General features: G+C 31.1%; 1 protein-coding gene across 5 annotated transcripts in view; it reads right to left on the reverse strand.

Annotated features, from left to right (window-relative positions):
* IFT88 (intraflagellar transport 88) overlaps window positions 1-16648 on the reverse strand; it is a 96929-nt gene that overhangs the window by 46422 nt on the left and 33859 nt on the right. For all 5 annotated transcript variants that reach the window (XM_074303686.1, XM_074303685.1, XM_074303683.1 and 2 more), the window contains 6 exons: window positions 11766-11852; window positions 9931-10117; window positions 6337-6445; window positions 4432-4582; window positions 3732-3847; window positions 910-962 (listed from right to left, as the gene is read on the reverse strand). In XM_074303686.1, the coding sequence (XP_074159787.1) occupies window positions 910-962; window positions 3732-3847; window positions 4432-4582; window positions 6337-6445; window positions 9931-10117; window positions 11766-11852 (703 nt within the window). The remainder of the gene's footprint in view (window positions 1-909; window positions 963-3731; window positions 3848-4431; window positions 4583-6336; window positions 6446-9930; window positions 10118-11765; window positions 11853-16648) is intronic.

Raw genomic sequence — 16648 nt, forward strand, 5'->3', positions numbered from 1 at the left:
TATTAAAATATATTTTCACAAACCAGTGTAGAAAAAAATTTAGTGTTATACTGTGCTATAGATATAAGAATAAGAATATCAGAACCAATCTTTATTGATTAATGATTATTCTAATATAAGCATTTTTCAGAATTTGTTTTGGAATTGTTAAAGACTGAAAAGATTTCTCTTTTAGATTAGTCCCAAGATATTAGATTAGGATAATTTTGAAATTCTTTCTACATATTTTTATTTTTAATTTTTTTTTGCTAAGGCAATTGAGGTCAAGTGAGTTGCTCAGGGTCACCCAGTTTGGAAGCGTTAAGTGTTTGAGGCCAGATTTGAACTTAAGTCCTCCTGACTTCAGGGCTGGTGCTCTATCCACTGTGCCACCTAGTTGCCCCTTCTACATATTTTTAAAAGAGTAAGGGAGTATGAAGACTCTTTGCTTTTATACCTAGAATGATTTTATTCTTTACTTCCTCAACTCTCTGAATACTAAATTTCCTTCGAAGGTGGTCACCTACATATAATCTTTATATTCTATCTTTCTAATCCCAGAAATTCCTTGATAATTACATTGTACAAATATTTTATTTGCCTATCTGTGCACATGTTGTTTTCCTTTTCAGTAGGATGTAAACTCTTTGAGGGGAGGGACAATTTCATTTTTATTTTTATATCTCTAATATTCAGCATAGTTAATAAATTAATATACATACTTAATAAATTCTTATTGAATTTAACTGAATTAAAATGAATGGGTCTTTTACAACTTGTTTTTATATGTTAGACATATTTATAGATATTTATATTCCCCTATTTATGTCTGACACATGAAAAACAAGTGTAAGTTAGATTAAGTACATTTTTTAAAGTATATCCTGATTTTTAAAATGAGCAGAGATAGGGTTTTTTGTGATAACTTACCACTTCTTCTATAGCAACTAGCTACCATTAGCTGCCATTTTACTTGAGTAGGTCTGTAAAAGAATAAAACATTATATTATTGGTATTAAAAAAAATCAAAAAGAATCTGTAAAATCCATGGATAAGTATATTCATGAAACATTTATTATATTTTTCAAAGCTCCAGATTGCTTCTAATATAAAACAAAAAAAGTATCCTTAGCCTCAGCCAATTAATAAGCAACTTATTAAGTACTTTCTATGTGCTCAATTAAGTGCTAAAGATTCAAAAATAAATATGTAACAGTCCCCAGAAAGGAGTGAAAAAAAAGGAATGACCAATTTTTCAAGCAATTTTGACTGAGAAAGGGATAAGAAATAAAGGACAATAACTTGAGGTGTTATTTGAGTTAAGTGAGGATTTTTTTTAAGGAAATCTAGGCTTATTAGTACCCGTTGATGAAGAGAGAGTTAATATTGAAGGGAGAGGAAAAATGATGATGGAGGCAATCCCTCATATGACACAGGATGAGATGGGATCAAAATACAAGTATAGAGTTTTTCTTTTTTGAGGGGAAGGGTAATATCTTCAAAAGAATAAGAAGTAAAAGTAGAAATGGAGAATGTTAAGAGGTTTTAGGATGTAGACTAGGCAGCTCATGGCTACTAGTCTCCATGTTCTCAATAAAAGATGAAGAAAGATCTTTTGTTGGGAGGATCAGAATAGGAGTGATATGGAAGACGTTCTACAATTGACAATATGGGGAATGTGATGGAGGATTAATTTGGAACTAGTAAAAGGATTGCCTTCCTTGCAGTGAAGACTTAGTTGAAAATAGACTTAAAAACCTAAAATTAGCATGGTCATATGACTTTTCCCAAAACAGCAGCATGAAAACATTTGTGGAACAAGCAGGAATTGGCTATGATCTGGATATGGGAATTGGTCAAGGCATTAGTGATAAGAGAGGAAAAGAATAGGGTATTGAATTGCTTAACAACTTGGTGAGGATTGGGCAGGGAGGAAAGTGAAGGTAGAGAAGAGGTGATAGCCTATGAGGCTGCTGAGAAACAGAGGGATGAAGAAGAGATTGAGTTTGAGGCAAAGACAGACACAGATTATGGTTGAATAGGAATTTCAGAAATCTTGATCATGTGGTAAGGATGATGAGAACAAGAGTGTGATAGCCTCTGTACATTACTGAGATGGAGTAAAGGAATAGGTCATGGGAGGTGATGAATCTGAGGAACAAAGATGGGGTGGAATAGTGGACAGTGCTGCACAACACTGGCAGATAACTTAAACTGCAAAAAAAGTAGACATAAGAGAAGTTTTAAGTTTTGTATCTAAGGATAAAATACATTAATTCCCTAAAGTTGGTAAAGCAACCTAGTGAGAACAGAACAAACATTGATGAACTAAGGAGATGTAAGAAGTTAGGTAGATATAGAAGTCAGCAGTTAGGAGATACAAGATAGGAAGATCTATTTACAGAAACATAATTTCTGATTGTTGACTGATTTATGTTTGTTTATATCTGTACTGGGACATAATGAGAATACGCTATCAATTAAAAGGTAATTGAGCTTGTTAAGAAAAAATGAAATCTGGAAAATAAATCAAATATCACTAAAGAGGCAAAAAGACATGGCTAATATGCAATGAACTATAGCTGTGAGACACATGTACCCAAGAAGCCCAAGGCCTAAGAAGTTCCCTTTAAGCAAATATGAGGATGGGGAATATTCTGAAGTATCCTATGGGTGATAATAGTGTTTCTGCCCATATGGACACACCTAGATAAACACAAGGTATAAATCAGTTTCTGTCCTAGAAAATATGGAGGTTGGAAAATTTGAGCTGTTCAATAAATTTCTCAGGGAAAATAAAGTGCTCTTTGAAAAAGTGAAAAATAATTTAAAGAAAGAAAAAAAAGATGTGAAAATAAAGATGGAAATCTTGATGTGCTTTTTTAACTTTAATGTTTACATACACTTTAATGATAGTGGAAGTTAAAGGGAATAAGTTGTAACCTTGCTAGTATATATATCACTGCATAGGGATGTGTGTCATGATGTGATTCTATCTCAGAGAGTTATAATCACTGAAGCACCAAAAGGATCATGGGAGCTAAGTTGTAGGGCTGGATGAGAACTTAGAAGAGCATTAGTTTAACACACTCATTTTACAAAAAAGGAAAACTGGGGCTCAGAGAAATTAAGTGACCTTCTTAAAGTCTTGGAGAAGTACAACTATCCCTGTTAGGATTGCTACAATGTGAATTCTTAAAAATTTCTTTAGTAATTATTAAATAAAAATTTTAAATTTAAATTAAATTAAAAGTATTATTAAATAAAAATTTCTTTAGTTATTATTTGATATATTTTTCTGAAATGATACTTAAGTCTAGGATTACTGGAATCTTACACAGGCAGTCTGTCAACAAGAATTTATTAAGCACTTTGTATATATCAGGCACTCTACTAAGCATTGGAGATAAAAAGAAAGGTAAAGAACAATGCTTGGGTACATATTTGTTGATTAATTGATGTGAATAAGCAAATAACTAAAAGATAAATCTTGAAAAACTTTTTTTTTTGGTTTAATAAGCCCTTCAAAAATTCTATCATGAGATAAGATTTTAATTAATAAATATTTTACATTTTTTCTACCACAATGGTAACTAAGCAAAAAAAAAAAAAAAAAAGTAAGAAAAAAATGGAAACATTATCCAAAGCCATAAATGTTTTAATATCTTACACATAAATTATAATGTCTGCTACATATTATTTAAAAGGGTAAATATCTCAACACAAAACATAAAATAACAATCATTACTTACTGAATAAGAGCAGCTCTTTCAAAATACTTAATGGCTTTTTCACAAAACTGGGTGTCAATGTAATAGGCTCCAAGCCACTCAATAACCTCAATGTTAGAAGGGAAATACCGATATGACTGACAAAACATGAAAGGTAAAAAGAATATAATTTTGATGATAAATAACATACTTCTTTTAGTTCTCAAATATCTTACTCATTTAAGTTACTAATTCTCCAGATGCCAGAAATCTGTAACATATGAATGAATGAAAACAGTGTATTTATATACTAATTCATAAAGCACATTCTGCAAGTTTATGAATTGCAAAACTAGTTTTTAAAAGAATTAAGTGAAGTGAAACTAACAGATTTTCAATTATACATGTTACTTTAATGCAATGAGTTTTCCTATTTTATAAGAACAAAAGAATATACAATCCAAATATAAAATAATACTTTTAATGGAATAAAAAGAAGAATAAGTGATAAACAAGATGGAAAACTTATAATCATGCTTTAAGACAAAAATGAATTTGTCCTGTGAATTGTACTTTCTTCTCATTAAAATTTATAAGCAAAATTTTAATATATAAGAAATCAAGTTACTTTTGAAATGTACTTTAAACATTTTTAAAATTTACTAATTATGCCTTCTTTCTGACTTTATTCCTGTGAGTGCTATAAAATACCTTTAAACATCAGTAGAAATAGTATAGTTACCTCATAGTAATATTGGAAAGCTTGGGATTTATCACCTTCATTATCATATAGTTCTCCTAGTTTAGATAAAGCGCGAGAATCAGTTGGAACCACACTGATCAACTGCATCAACCACTCAATAGACTGGTTAGGATCTTCCATTATTTCATATCTTCAATAATTTTAGTTAAGGATAATAAGTACTTGGTAATTCAAAGACCTAAATTCAATTAATGATCATACTATAACAGCAAGTTTTTAGAAAATATATTATAAGAAATCTGCTCCCTTCTTTGACAACATTTTTCCTTATTCCTTTCAATCAATAAATTGCTTTTATTTTCCTCAGCATATAAACTAAACATTCTTATGTTATTCTCATCTGTTTTTTACCATTTAGCTTTTCAAGTGGGTAGAGACCATGTTTTATAATTCTTCTGTATCTCCTCAGAGTCTGTGACGGTATACATGACATAAAATGGGAACTTAATATTCATTTCATTTTTATGCAATATGCCTACACAAGAACAAAATATTAGAAAATGGTGCCCTGTACTTTCATGAGCACAGATTTTTCATTAAATGCCAAATTTAGAATGAGAAAGAAAAATTACTTTAAACAATCCTAAATGGTACCCTGAATTTCTAAGTAGGTAATTATAGTGATTATGTACTGGCCATTAAAGACCTACAAATTTTGTAAACAAAGAAAGAAAACAAAATAACTGGAAAAAGATATTGCAAAGGAAAACAAGAATCATATATTCTAAACAGATTTTTAAAAAAATATAATAAGACACAGCTACATCCAGTGAAAGAACTCTGGGAAATGAGTATGAACCACTACATAGAATTCCCAATCCCTCTATTTTTGTCTGCCTGCATTTTTTATTTCCTTCACAGGTTAATTGTACACTATTTCAAAGTCTGATTCTTTTTGTACAGCAAAATAACTATATGGACATGTATACATATATTGTATTTAACATATACTTTAACATATTTATCATGTATTGAGCAACCTGCCATCTGGGGGAGGGGGGGAGGGGAAGGAGGGGAAAAATTGGAACAAAATGTTTTGCAATTGTCAATGCTGAAAAATTACCCATGCATATATCTTGTAAATAAAAATCTATAATAAAAAATATAAAGTAAGACAGATCATTTTAATGGTACCTCACAATTGTGAATATCTTATTTTTATGTTTAAACATATATATATACAAAATTTATGGCACCACAGATTTGTGTAAACTTACATGACTCCTGTAATCTTGTATAAGTTTGTTGTGTCACTGCCTTTTAAATCAAGGAGACAGATTTAAAATACTATTCTAAATAGCTTAAAAGGATTAAGATAAACCATGCGAAGAAAATTCTTTAAAAAAACTAAGTTATAGACAAAATTCACATGAGAACAGAGACTGTGATGCTTTTATTTTTATCTATTAAGGTAACTAACACAATGTATTGCACATAGTAGGTATTTAATAAGTATTTGATGAATTACTGAATAAATTTAACTCTTTAGGTTTTTTATATTTCTTCATCTTTTGAGAAAAAACTAAAGGGAAGCTTTAACATTTAGCTCTTAGGGAATAGTTTAAATCAGTTATCACAACAGCTTAAAAAAATATACTGCCCAAATTCAATCTTTATGATAACACTTTTAGCAACAGCTAGCATTTATATAACACTAAAAAAGTTATTATTTTAGTTATTAAATAATATCTCAGAAACTGTGGAAAGTAATTTGTATAATAAATTATCTGTCTTATTTACTTCAAGGAAACTAGTTTTTCCAACCTGTCTTTTTAAAATGATAAATACCTTGTATATATAATTATCACTTACTTTATCATAGCATTAATTCATAAAAATACTTTTTGAATTAAGCACCTCCCTTAATTTTCTTACATAAGATACACATTTGCTATTTGGTAAAGAACTTGGGCACTATTTCGTAGGATTGCATGAAGTTTCAGGAAACAATCCAAAGCTTCATCTAGGCGGTTTAGCTTCTTATATGTTAAGCCTAAAAATAAAAAAGCAAAAAAAGTAAATGATAATTTGTTCAAAACAGAAACTCACAATCATAATTAGCTTGTTCAAAATAGTCAACTTCTAAACACACACACACACACAGGCACATACTGCAAATGTGCCTGTGTGTTAAGTGTATAAGCTTGATGGTGCAGTGGATAAAGTGCTGAGCCCTGGAGTCAGGAAGAACTGAGTTTAAATCCAGCTTCAGACACATATTAGTTGTGTGATCCTAGGCAAGTAACTTAACCCCATTTCCTTAATTTCCCCATCTATAAAACAATTGAACAACAGTCAAAGCTTGCCAGAATATACCAGCAAGGAATGGTATAAACTTCTTAGCTCTAGGTTCAAGACTGTGCAAGGCAGGATACAGAGGAGCTAAAGCAAAAACTTAAATCAAGCTACCAGGAGATTGAACCAAAACCTAGAAATTCCTTCAAAGAATAGATCTATTGCATTAGTGACTTAATAGGACCTGAATGCACCACCTAAAAGTATTGGAAAGTGGGAAAAGAGAAACTGAGGTTGGAAAAGAGGAAATAAGAGGAAAACGCAGAAGAATCTATCACCACAAGTCAAAGTAGAGTCTCAAGGGGGGAAAAAACCCCCAAAACTTAGCCTTAAAGACTATAAGAATATCCCAAAGAAATAAAGCAAGAGATAAAAAATATAATGGCAAACAAATTAAGTCAGAGCATAGGAGGACATAATGGCAAGAATTAATACCTAAAGCTAAACTTTACCCAAAAAATGGACTACAGAAAATCAAAATGGGCTAAATAGAAAAAAAAAATTCCAAAACCCAACAAAAATAATAAAACAAAACCGAAAAAAGGGAAGGATAAGGTATAAACTATTAAAAAAAAATAATATAGAAAAAAACAAATAACCAAGGAAAGATAGTCTAAGAATTACTGAACTACTTGAAAAGCATAACTTTTATGATTTTTTTGAAATGTGGTCTCTCAATCTTCTTTATTTCTTTCCTTCCTTCCCTCCTTTTCCTTCCTTTCTTCCCTTCTTCCCTTCTTCCTTCCATAAAGCTTAGCAGATACTGCTATAAAGGAAAGGAGATCTTAGAATATGAGATTCCAGAAGGTAAAATGTAAGGTCTACAACTAAAACAATTTAAACCTAGAAAACTAAGTATAATCCTATGTGGGGGGAATGGACCTTTAAAAGAATAGAGGATTTTCAATCATTCCTCATGAAAAGACCAGAGCTGTGTATAAATGCTCAAAGAGGAGTCAAAAGAAACCTAGAAAGATACTTGGAAGAGGCTATACAATGATGAACTACTGATATTCTAATAGAAGAAGAAACAAATGTCCCTTCAGAACACTAACATCTTTAAAGAGTTAAGACAAACAAAAAGCCTAGAGAAAGTTTTGTTCTGCTTTTGTAGTCTTAAGAGGAGTAAGATAATGGAGGGGAGAGAGAACATACTAAGGAAAAAAGATATTAGAAGGGGAACATACTATTTCATATAAGTGGAAAGAACAGGCATTATGTGAACTAGAAAAAAGGAGGGACGAATATATTGAATATATTGACACACACATATTTACAAACACAAAGAGTTTGGTGTAAAAATATATTAGACTTCTATAAAAAACAAGAGGAAGAGGAAGAGGAAATAGGATAAGAAGGGATATGGAAGGGCATACCAAAAGGTATACCAATTAACAGAAGTGGGATAAAGTATGTAGATTAATGAGCAAGGGATAGAGAGGGAAAAGGTGGTATAGGATAAAATGAAGTACAGAAGGCTGTGTAGATTAAGGGGAATGGAATAAGATATGCAGATTAATGTGTAGTGGGATAAACAGGGAGGGAAATGATGGGGGGCAGAAAGTAAGGGAGGAATCCTTGGGGCAGGGATGAGGGAGGTGGCTTGTGAGAGGTTAAATAATAGCAAGGCAAATTAATGAGTAGAAATAAAGAAGAATTAGCAGGAATAAGAAAGAAGAGATATATACAAACACAATAATAGTGATCAAGAGTTGAATGTATTAGAATTAATTAGAATTTATTAGGGGTAATAATCATTGATCTCAGACAAAGTCAAAGTTTTAAAAAATTCAATCAAGAGAGAAATCTAAATTAAACCTTTGTTAAAAAGTAATGAATGGCCCAGATATTCTGGAAAGCATCTTGGAACTTTACATGCGAAATCACTAAATTATGCATATCCTTTGATCTTGCGATGCCACTTACTACTAGTCCTATGCCAAAGAGAGATGAAAGAAAGAGGTATACAAAAATATTTAAAGCAGCTCTTTTTGTATAGCAAAGAAATCAAAACTAAGGGGATGTCCATCAGTTGGGAGAAGAGAGAACAAATAATGGAACATGAATGTAACAGAATATTATTTATTATATCATAATTATTATGATGGACACTTTCAGAGAAATCTGGAAGATCTGAGTGAAACCAGGGAAAAAAACTTACATGACTACAATAATGCTGTTAAGAAAAACAACTTTGAAAGTTTTAAGACTTCTGGTCAGTGCAATGACTACAATTCAATGCTTGATAAAGAAATATGCTCTCCACTTCCTGAGGCAGGTAATGGTTTTGAGGCACAGAATGAAAATTTACATTTTCAAACATGGCCAGTGTGGGTGGGTATTGCTTTGCTTGATCATGTATAGTTGTTATAGTTTTCTGTAAGAGGACAAGAGAAAGAAATGGGCTGCCCCCTTTAAAAAAAAAAAGAAGAAGAAGAAGAAGAGGGAGGAAAGAAGGAAGGAAAGAGGCATTGAGGCTTTTTTTTTTTTTTTTTTTTTAATGTACAAAAGAGAGTAGAAGTAAGACCAAAAGTAAACACAATCAGGACAGCTTTGAAAATTATTTGTCAAATTTATTATATGCTTAAAAGGAAAACCAAGCTCTGTATAAAAGAGATTAGTAGTTTAATTGCAACTCTCTTTTTCTTTTCTTCTTTGTACATGGACATGTTTATGTTAGTTACTTGGTCTCTGTTAGTCTAAAGTAAACAAACAAACAAAAAAAGCCTTAAAATAATACATAAAAATGTTTCTCTTGGTATTAGGGTAAAGATAAATTTAAACTGAATTCTCTCTGTGAACACATTATAGTTCAGTTTTAACCTTCAGTCCCAGTCCTAGAATTATAGGTAACAGCAGGGTTCTTTATCTTAGTAAAGTAATTCTAATTTTCAGGCTCCTGTAGTGTCTCATTAGCAAAGGCCTTTGTGGTTCCCTCAGGATTCTATAGCCAAGAAGTATCAAACCCCAGACCACCCAACTGCATCCCAACCACATTAAAATAAGACTGGGAAATATTTAACAAAATAAATAAAAATATAAAGGAATATAAGCAATGTTAATTTATTTTGTAACTCAACATGTAATCTACAAGGGATTGGTTTTTATTTGAGTTTGACACCATTATTCTAGCCTTCCTTACCCAGATAGTCTGATTAAGAGTTTTCTCCTTGTTACACTTACCAATATTATAAAGTGCTTCAGTACAAGAAGAGTCATTTCTCAGAGCTTCCTTATAAAATTCTGCAGCTTTTTCATAATCTCCATTTGCAAAAACAGTATTTCCCTTATTAGTGAGAGCTGAGGGATTGTATCTGTCCGAGTTCACAGCTAAATCTGCATAACTATTGGCTTGAGTAAATTCATTCTCCTAAATAAAATATAAAGAATATATAATTTTAGGGCAGCTAGGTGATGCAATGGATAGAGCACCAGCCCTGAAGTCAGGAGGACCTGAGTTCAAGTCTGATTTCAGACACTTAACACTTTCTAGCTGTGTGACCCTGAGCAAGTTAACTCCAACTGCCTCAGCACACACACAAAAAAAGAATATATAATTTTAATTTTCACCAAAAGCTAAATTTATCCTTTTCAGACCTACTAATACCTATTACTATGATGACATTTAAATGTGTTATTCTTAACTTTATTTTGCAAAGATATCAATTTTTAGACTTAATTAGAATCCACCAATATTTTAAAAAACACAAAAACTCACAACTTCCCTTGGAATTAGTTCACCTATGCTTTTATGCTTTTACCCTTGAAAATCTAATTCCAGTTCTTTCTGTGAATCTCTTCTTTTTAACACTCTCCGCCTATAGCATCCTACTTATCACAGGAACATAAATTTCAGAATGAAGCTGAGAGGTTCAGAATGAAGGGAGAGGTTGTCTAATCCAACACATTCATTTTACAAACAAGAGAAAAAATACTCAGGGAGGTTAAGCCACTTGCCTAAGGCTACAAAAGTAATTAATTGTTAAGAGGTGAGATTTGAACCCATTTATTCTGACTCCAAAGTCAATTCACTTTCCTCTATGTCACATTGCCTCTCCAATTCTCCTTTTAATTATGGTATCTTACCCTCATTTGATATTTATCATATGCTACCTAGTACCAAATTATTCTTTTTATGAATAAATTCTAACTCTCAAACTAGACTGTGTCATCTATTTAACACGTAACTTATATTCTCGGTATTCCTAATATTTTGTTAGTGATGATAATGCTACATATACAAAAGTATTTCTGTTTACCTGTGGTTAACCTGACCCCTCTCTGAATTTCAATTAATTTATATCTTTTATAATTCTTTATAGAAGCATTCTCTTGTAGTATAGAAAGGTATAAGTTTAGCAATATAAAAAATACCATATAATCAATCTGTGGAAACATACTTTAAAAAAAAAAACCCTCATTTTTAGCAGAATTAAAAATATTAAGAAATCATATTTCTCTGATCTTAAAAAAACAAAACTTAATCTTCACAGTTTAATGGTGAAACAGATAGAAGATAAAAGGCCTTTCATAATAAATGGATTAACAATGGAAACTTAAGCCTTACAAAGAATTTGTCATAGCCTTCCTACTTCAGAAGTAATTTGTGCTATATACACATATAAGAGAAGTCTTCAGATTGATTCCCTCAGAAACTATGGATTTCTCCTGTTGGAAAGGACTGATTTTTCCTCAAAAAAAAAAAAAAAAAAGACTCTGGAACACTTAAAGGTACAAGAAGGAACTGAGCAGTGACTAACTATTCTTGGGGAATGTTAATTCTACATTATATTTTAACACAACATAACCTTTCCTCATTCAAGATTCTTATAACTGCTACCTCAAATTGTCTTGGAGTAGAATCATGTTGGATAGCATGGGAGATCTACTTTTGGAACTAAGCCATAAATAGTTTTGATATTAATAAATTTGTTTCTCACAAATTTATGCCTAAAACACAAGATATAGTATTAATAATTTTCCTTGATAATTCAATTAATTATAAAAGAAAAACTTACCAAGTAATAAAGGAATGAAAGGTTAGTTGCAGCTGCACTTTTAACTCGACTGTCCTTTTTTTCAAACATTTTTAAAGTTTCTACCGCCTAGAAGTAAAGCATTTGAAAGTTATATATAAGGCTATATTAGAATTATTTCTTTAAAAAAAATCAATACTCAGATAATTTTTACTTACTGATTCAACAATAAGTACTAAGTACATAACACCTTTCCAGTAAACAAATGTATATATACCTGTATGAATGGATATATTTATATACATATATATATGTGACACATACATGTATATTTGTGTGTATTTGATACTTAAGATTCAAATTAGTAAAATATTTTTAAAATGTAAATGATGAATTATTAATAGTATGGCATGTTATTGTATCATAGGAAATGATAAATACAGAAGTATGGGAAGACTCATTTGAACTAAGTCAAAGTAAATAGAACCAGGAAAACAAACAACATACATGACTACAAAACTATTAAAGGGAAAGATTAATTTCACAACAGCAAAAACCCATTCATTTAGGACTTTGTAATTTTGATAATGAAACTTGCCCATTAAGAATTCTGCTTTCTTGGGGCAGCTAGTTAGTGCAATGGATAGAGCACCAGCCCTGAAGTCAGGAGGATTTGAGTTCAAATCTGGTCTCAGACAGTTAACACTACCTAGCTGTGTGATCCTGGGCAAGTCACTTAACTACAATTGCCTCAGCAAAAAAAAAAAAAAAAAAAAAGACTTAAAGAATTCTGTGTGGACTGGCCAACTTGGAATGCAATAAGGTAATTCCATGTAAGATTATGTTATCTTTTTTGGCAGCCACAATGTATTACTGATTCCTATAAAACCTGTAATCAGCTAAAATCAGCAAGTTGATGTCTATCTCCCTTCTCTTCCTGTCACTTATCCATAATAAATTTTACTTTGTTAAATTTAGCCCATCATTCTTGCCTGAATGAGTAAGTTGTAAGACTCATAGATTTAGATTTGGAGATTTTAGTAGTCACATTGTCCAAGTACCTTGGTTTATAGATGAGGAAATAAGTCTGAAAAGGTAAGTAACTTGCCTGAAGTCTCATAGCTATTAAGGAACAGTGTCAAAATTTGAATCTAGGTCCTTTACTACAAATCTTCGCTCAACAACATGATAAAGCAGCTCATCTAAAATTTGGCTTTTCTGTCCCAACAAGAAAAGACTTAGAAGGTCCATGATATGAGGGGCTGTCAAGTGGAAGAATAGTTGGAAATTGTTCTTTTTGGGGGGACATATCTAGGAGCAATGGGGTGGCAAGAAGTAAAGTAGAAGATCTGGACTATTTAAAGAAAACAATTTCCTAACACTTAGAACTATCCCAAAATGTCTCAGAACACAAATTTTCTTCGTGCCAAAGTTAGATGATTATCAAATGACTTATTGAATGAAGAGAATTAGAGATTCAGATTTAAGAGATATGGATTTGAATTTCATTGCAGAAAGTTACTAAATATGAGTATGGGCAAAATAATTGCTAAGAAGCATTTTTATGAGTAAAGATGAAATTAAATTTATAAATTTCTGAAGATAATTTAGAAAATTATAGGATGTGTGATAGCCCCTTTGGTTCTGCTGTTTTGATGAATTGATATCATGAACGCAGGTACTTGCTCTACCAGTGCTGACATTCAGTCCTCCTTATCATATAAAATTCTTATTCATGGTCTCATACAAATTCTTCACTGAAGATCTAGCCAATACCCTGGAAGTTTTTTCCGGGTCTTTGAATGTTTTGTAGCTAACAAGGCAATCCAAAGTGTAAAATTGTTATCTTTATCTCTCTAGTCCAAAATTTTTCCTTATTGAAGAAATAATTAGGCTGCCATATATTAGTCTGATATTCTGATATGTTTCTTAGTCACTAAAATGTTGTGGGAAAAGAGGGGCAAAAAGATATCCTATGAGAAATGGTATTTGTGCTGAGCTTTGAATTAAATTATAGATGTCCAACCACACCTAACTCTAACCCTAACTCTAACCCTACCCTAGTTTGCTAAGTTTTTTTTTCTCCTAATCTTTCCTTTCAGTCTCCCTCTTTTTCACTGTGAAACGTTTTTCATTCTCACTACAACCTCTACTCTCCTTCATACTCATTTTTTTCTCAGCCGATCATCACATTTTTCTCTGGCTTAATTTAAATTAATCATGAACTTAAACACTGAAAAACTAAAAAATTTAAATTAGTAAAGAACAAAATAGGATTCTATATTCATATATATATATATATGAAACTGTTAACTTTTTATTTATTTTAAGTAAATATTTTAAATTTAATATCCTTGTAAACAAAAACAAAACAAAACAAATTTTAAAAAACAAACACACACATTTGCCCTTTAAAGAAAAAGGGATTAACTGATCGATGATAGACAGAATCAGCTACACCCAGAAAAGGAACACTGGGTAATGAGTGTAAACTGTTAGCATTTTTTATTTTTTCTCCCCAGATTATTTTTACCTTCCGAATCCAATTCTTCTTTTGCAACAACAACAACAACAAAAAAAATTCGGTTCTGCACATATATATTGTACCTAGGATATACTATAACATATTTAATATGTATGGGAATGCCTGCTATCTAGGGGAGGAGGTGGAGGGAAGGAGGGGAAAAATTCTGAACAGAAGGGAGTACAAGGGATAATGTTGTAAAAAATTACCTATGCATATGTACTGTCAAAAAATGTTATAATTATAAAATTAATAAAAAAAGAAAAAGGGATTACATTTTTAGTATTTTGGGGTAAAAGAAAGTTTCCTACATCAGTTTTTTGCATATAATTCTAATACAAGTGTTCAAATAATCTGGGCTACCAAAAAATAAAATTTAAATAAAAAGGATAAATTCCTCTTGCTATTTTAATAAAACTGAAGAAAATATATGCAGCAGGTAGCTGTGAAGTGTTGAAAAATCATAGTCCTTAGTGGTGATTGAAAGGGACTAAGAAAAAACAATCCTAATTCTACCAATAAAGTACTCTGGCATCAAAGTACTCTTCATCTTTTTTTTCCCCCTCCTCTACTATCATATTACCTAAGAAGACACAGTATCGACCTTATTATAGAAATTTTCATTAACCAAGGTTTTATTTGTAACTATATCTTTATTTATTCCAAGGAAAATGCAGATTTAAAAAACATACTTAATGATATGCTAAATGTGGGATTCTCCTGATCAAACTTAAATGAGAAATGGTGGGCAGATATCTAGCATGGTAAGCAGATACTGGGAACCAGGAATTATAGAAGAGACAAAGAGCAGGAAGATAGGGAAAAAAATCATTCTGATGGTGAAACAGAGTGGAAATCTTGGTACTAGCACTTATATACTTTCAAAGAGAATTCAGATAATTTCTTCATAAAACAAGAGATTACACTAGAGGATCTCTAAGATCCTGCCTATCTCCAAATCTATGAACCATATGATTCATTCATTAATCAAATGAATATTGAAAGCAGTAGAATGTCCTTATCTTCTAGTATTTTACTATACAGGAGAGAAATTGTATTCATATTGAAAACTCAAATTACATTTACCACATTTTAATCATTTGAAGAAGAAAAAGAATTATGTGCTAAATGAAGTCATTAGAAATAATTATAAGGGGCAGCTATATGGCATAGTGGACAGAGTTCAAATCCAGCCTCAGATACTTACTATCTGGACAAATCACTTAACCCCATTTGCCTCATCAAAAAACAAAAACAAAAAGCAAAAGTAATTTTTTTTTTCCAGAACCAGGACAGGCAGACCTGTCTTAAGTGAATAACCATGGCTGAGTCACTTATCCTCATGGGCCTTTCTTCACCAATAAGGATGGAAAATCATACCCATTGTACTTATCCCACAGGTTTTGTTTTTTTCCCTTAAGAATAAAATGAAACATAAAGTGCTTTGCAAACTTTGCAAATTTAAAGTGTTAGTGTCAGATATTATACGTAACATCAGCAATTGACAGGAGTCAAGAGGCCTCCTAAACATGCTGACAAAATAAAAAATAACACAGTGGAATGTGTGGCAATCTCATGATATGAAGGATATTTGTCAATTATTAGTTTAAAATTTTCCCTATTCATGAGTCTCACATTATTTTAAATCACAGTTGAGGTATATAGTCCAAAAACTTCAAATGTTTATCAAACTAAAAGGAAGAACTTATGACTCTGTGGGTACTTTGTTTTCCTAGAATAACTTCTTCGCTGCTGAATCTTTCTTACTTCCTTATGTAGAATAGAGAAACCTTCTGTGGAAAGCCATGGAATCTCTCCAACTTACAAACATTCCTGACTCATGTTACTCATGCTGTAGTAGCTACCTCACAGTCTCCACATACAATCACCCAACTGTTAATATGAGAACCTTAACTCCCTGTATCTCTCAACTTTATACACTTTATTTTACTTTGATTGTACATTGAAATACATAAATTTTCATTTTTAATGCTTTTATAATGAATATATAATTGTTTTACTTAAAGATTTATAGTATGTGAACTATGAGTTATAATATTTGTTATAGTTATAATAACATAATACTAAAAGGGAAGAATGTGGTACTTAAAGCTTATTAACTAATTGCAAAACTAAATGAAAAATGGTATAGCAGTGATATGTTATATTAATCAATGATACCTTGTAATTCAGTTTTTCTACCTAGTACATATAATCATAACATAAGCATTCATTTTGAAATAAAATACATCTTGTCTTAAAAAAACAAGTATACTATAAATCTAAAAACTCATTTTAAAGTCAATAATATAAGAGCAATTACTTAAAATAAATTATTTTAATAAAATGATACTATATTATAAAGATAAGTCTATAGTAATACAGAACTTTAAAAAAGAAA

This window comes from Sminthopsis crassicaudata, chromosome 3 (assembly GCF_048593235.1).
Source record: "Sminthopsis crassicaudata isolate SCR6 chromosome 3, ASM4859323v1, whole genome shotgun sequence".
In the NCBI taxonomy this organism is placed as follows: domain Eukaryota; kingdom Metazoa; phylum Chordata; class Mammalia; order Dasyuromorphia; family Dasyuridae; genus Sminthopsis; species Sminthopsis crassicaudata.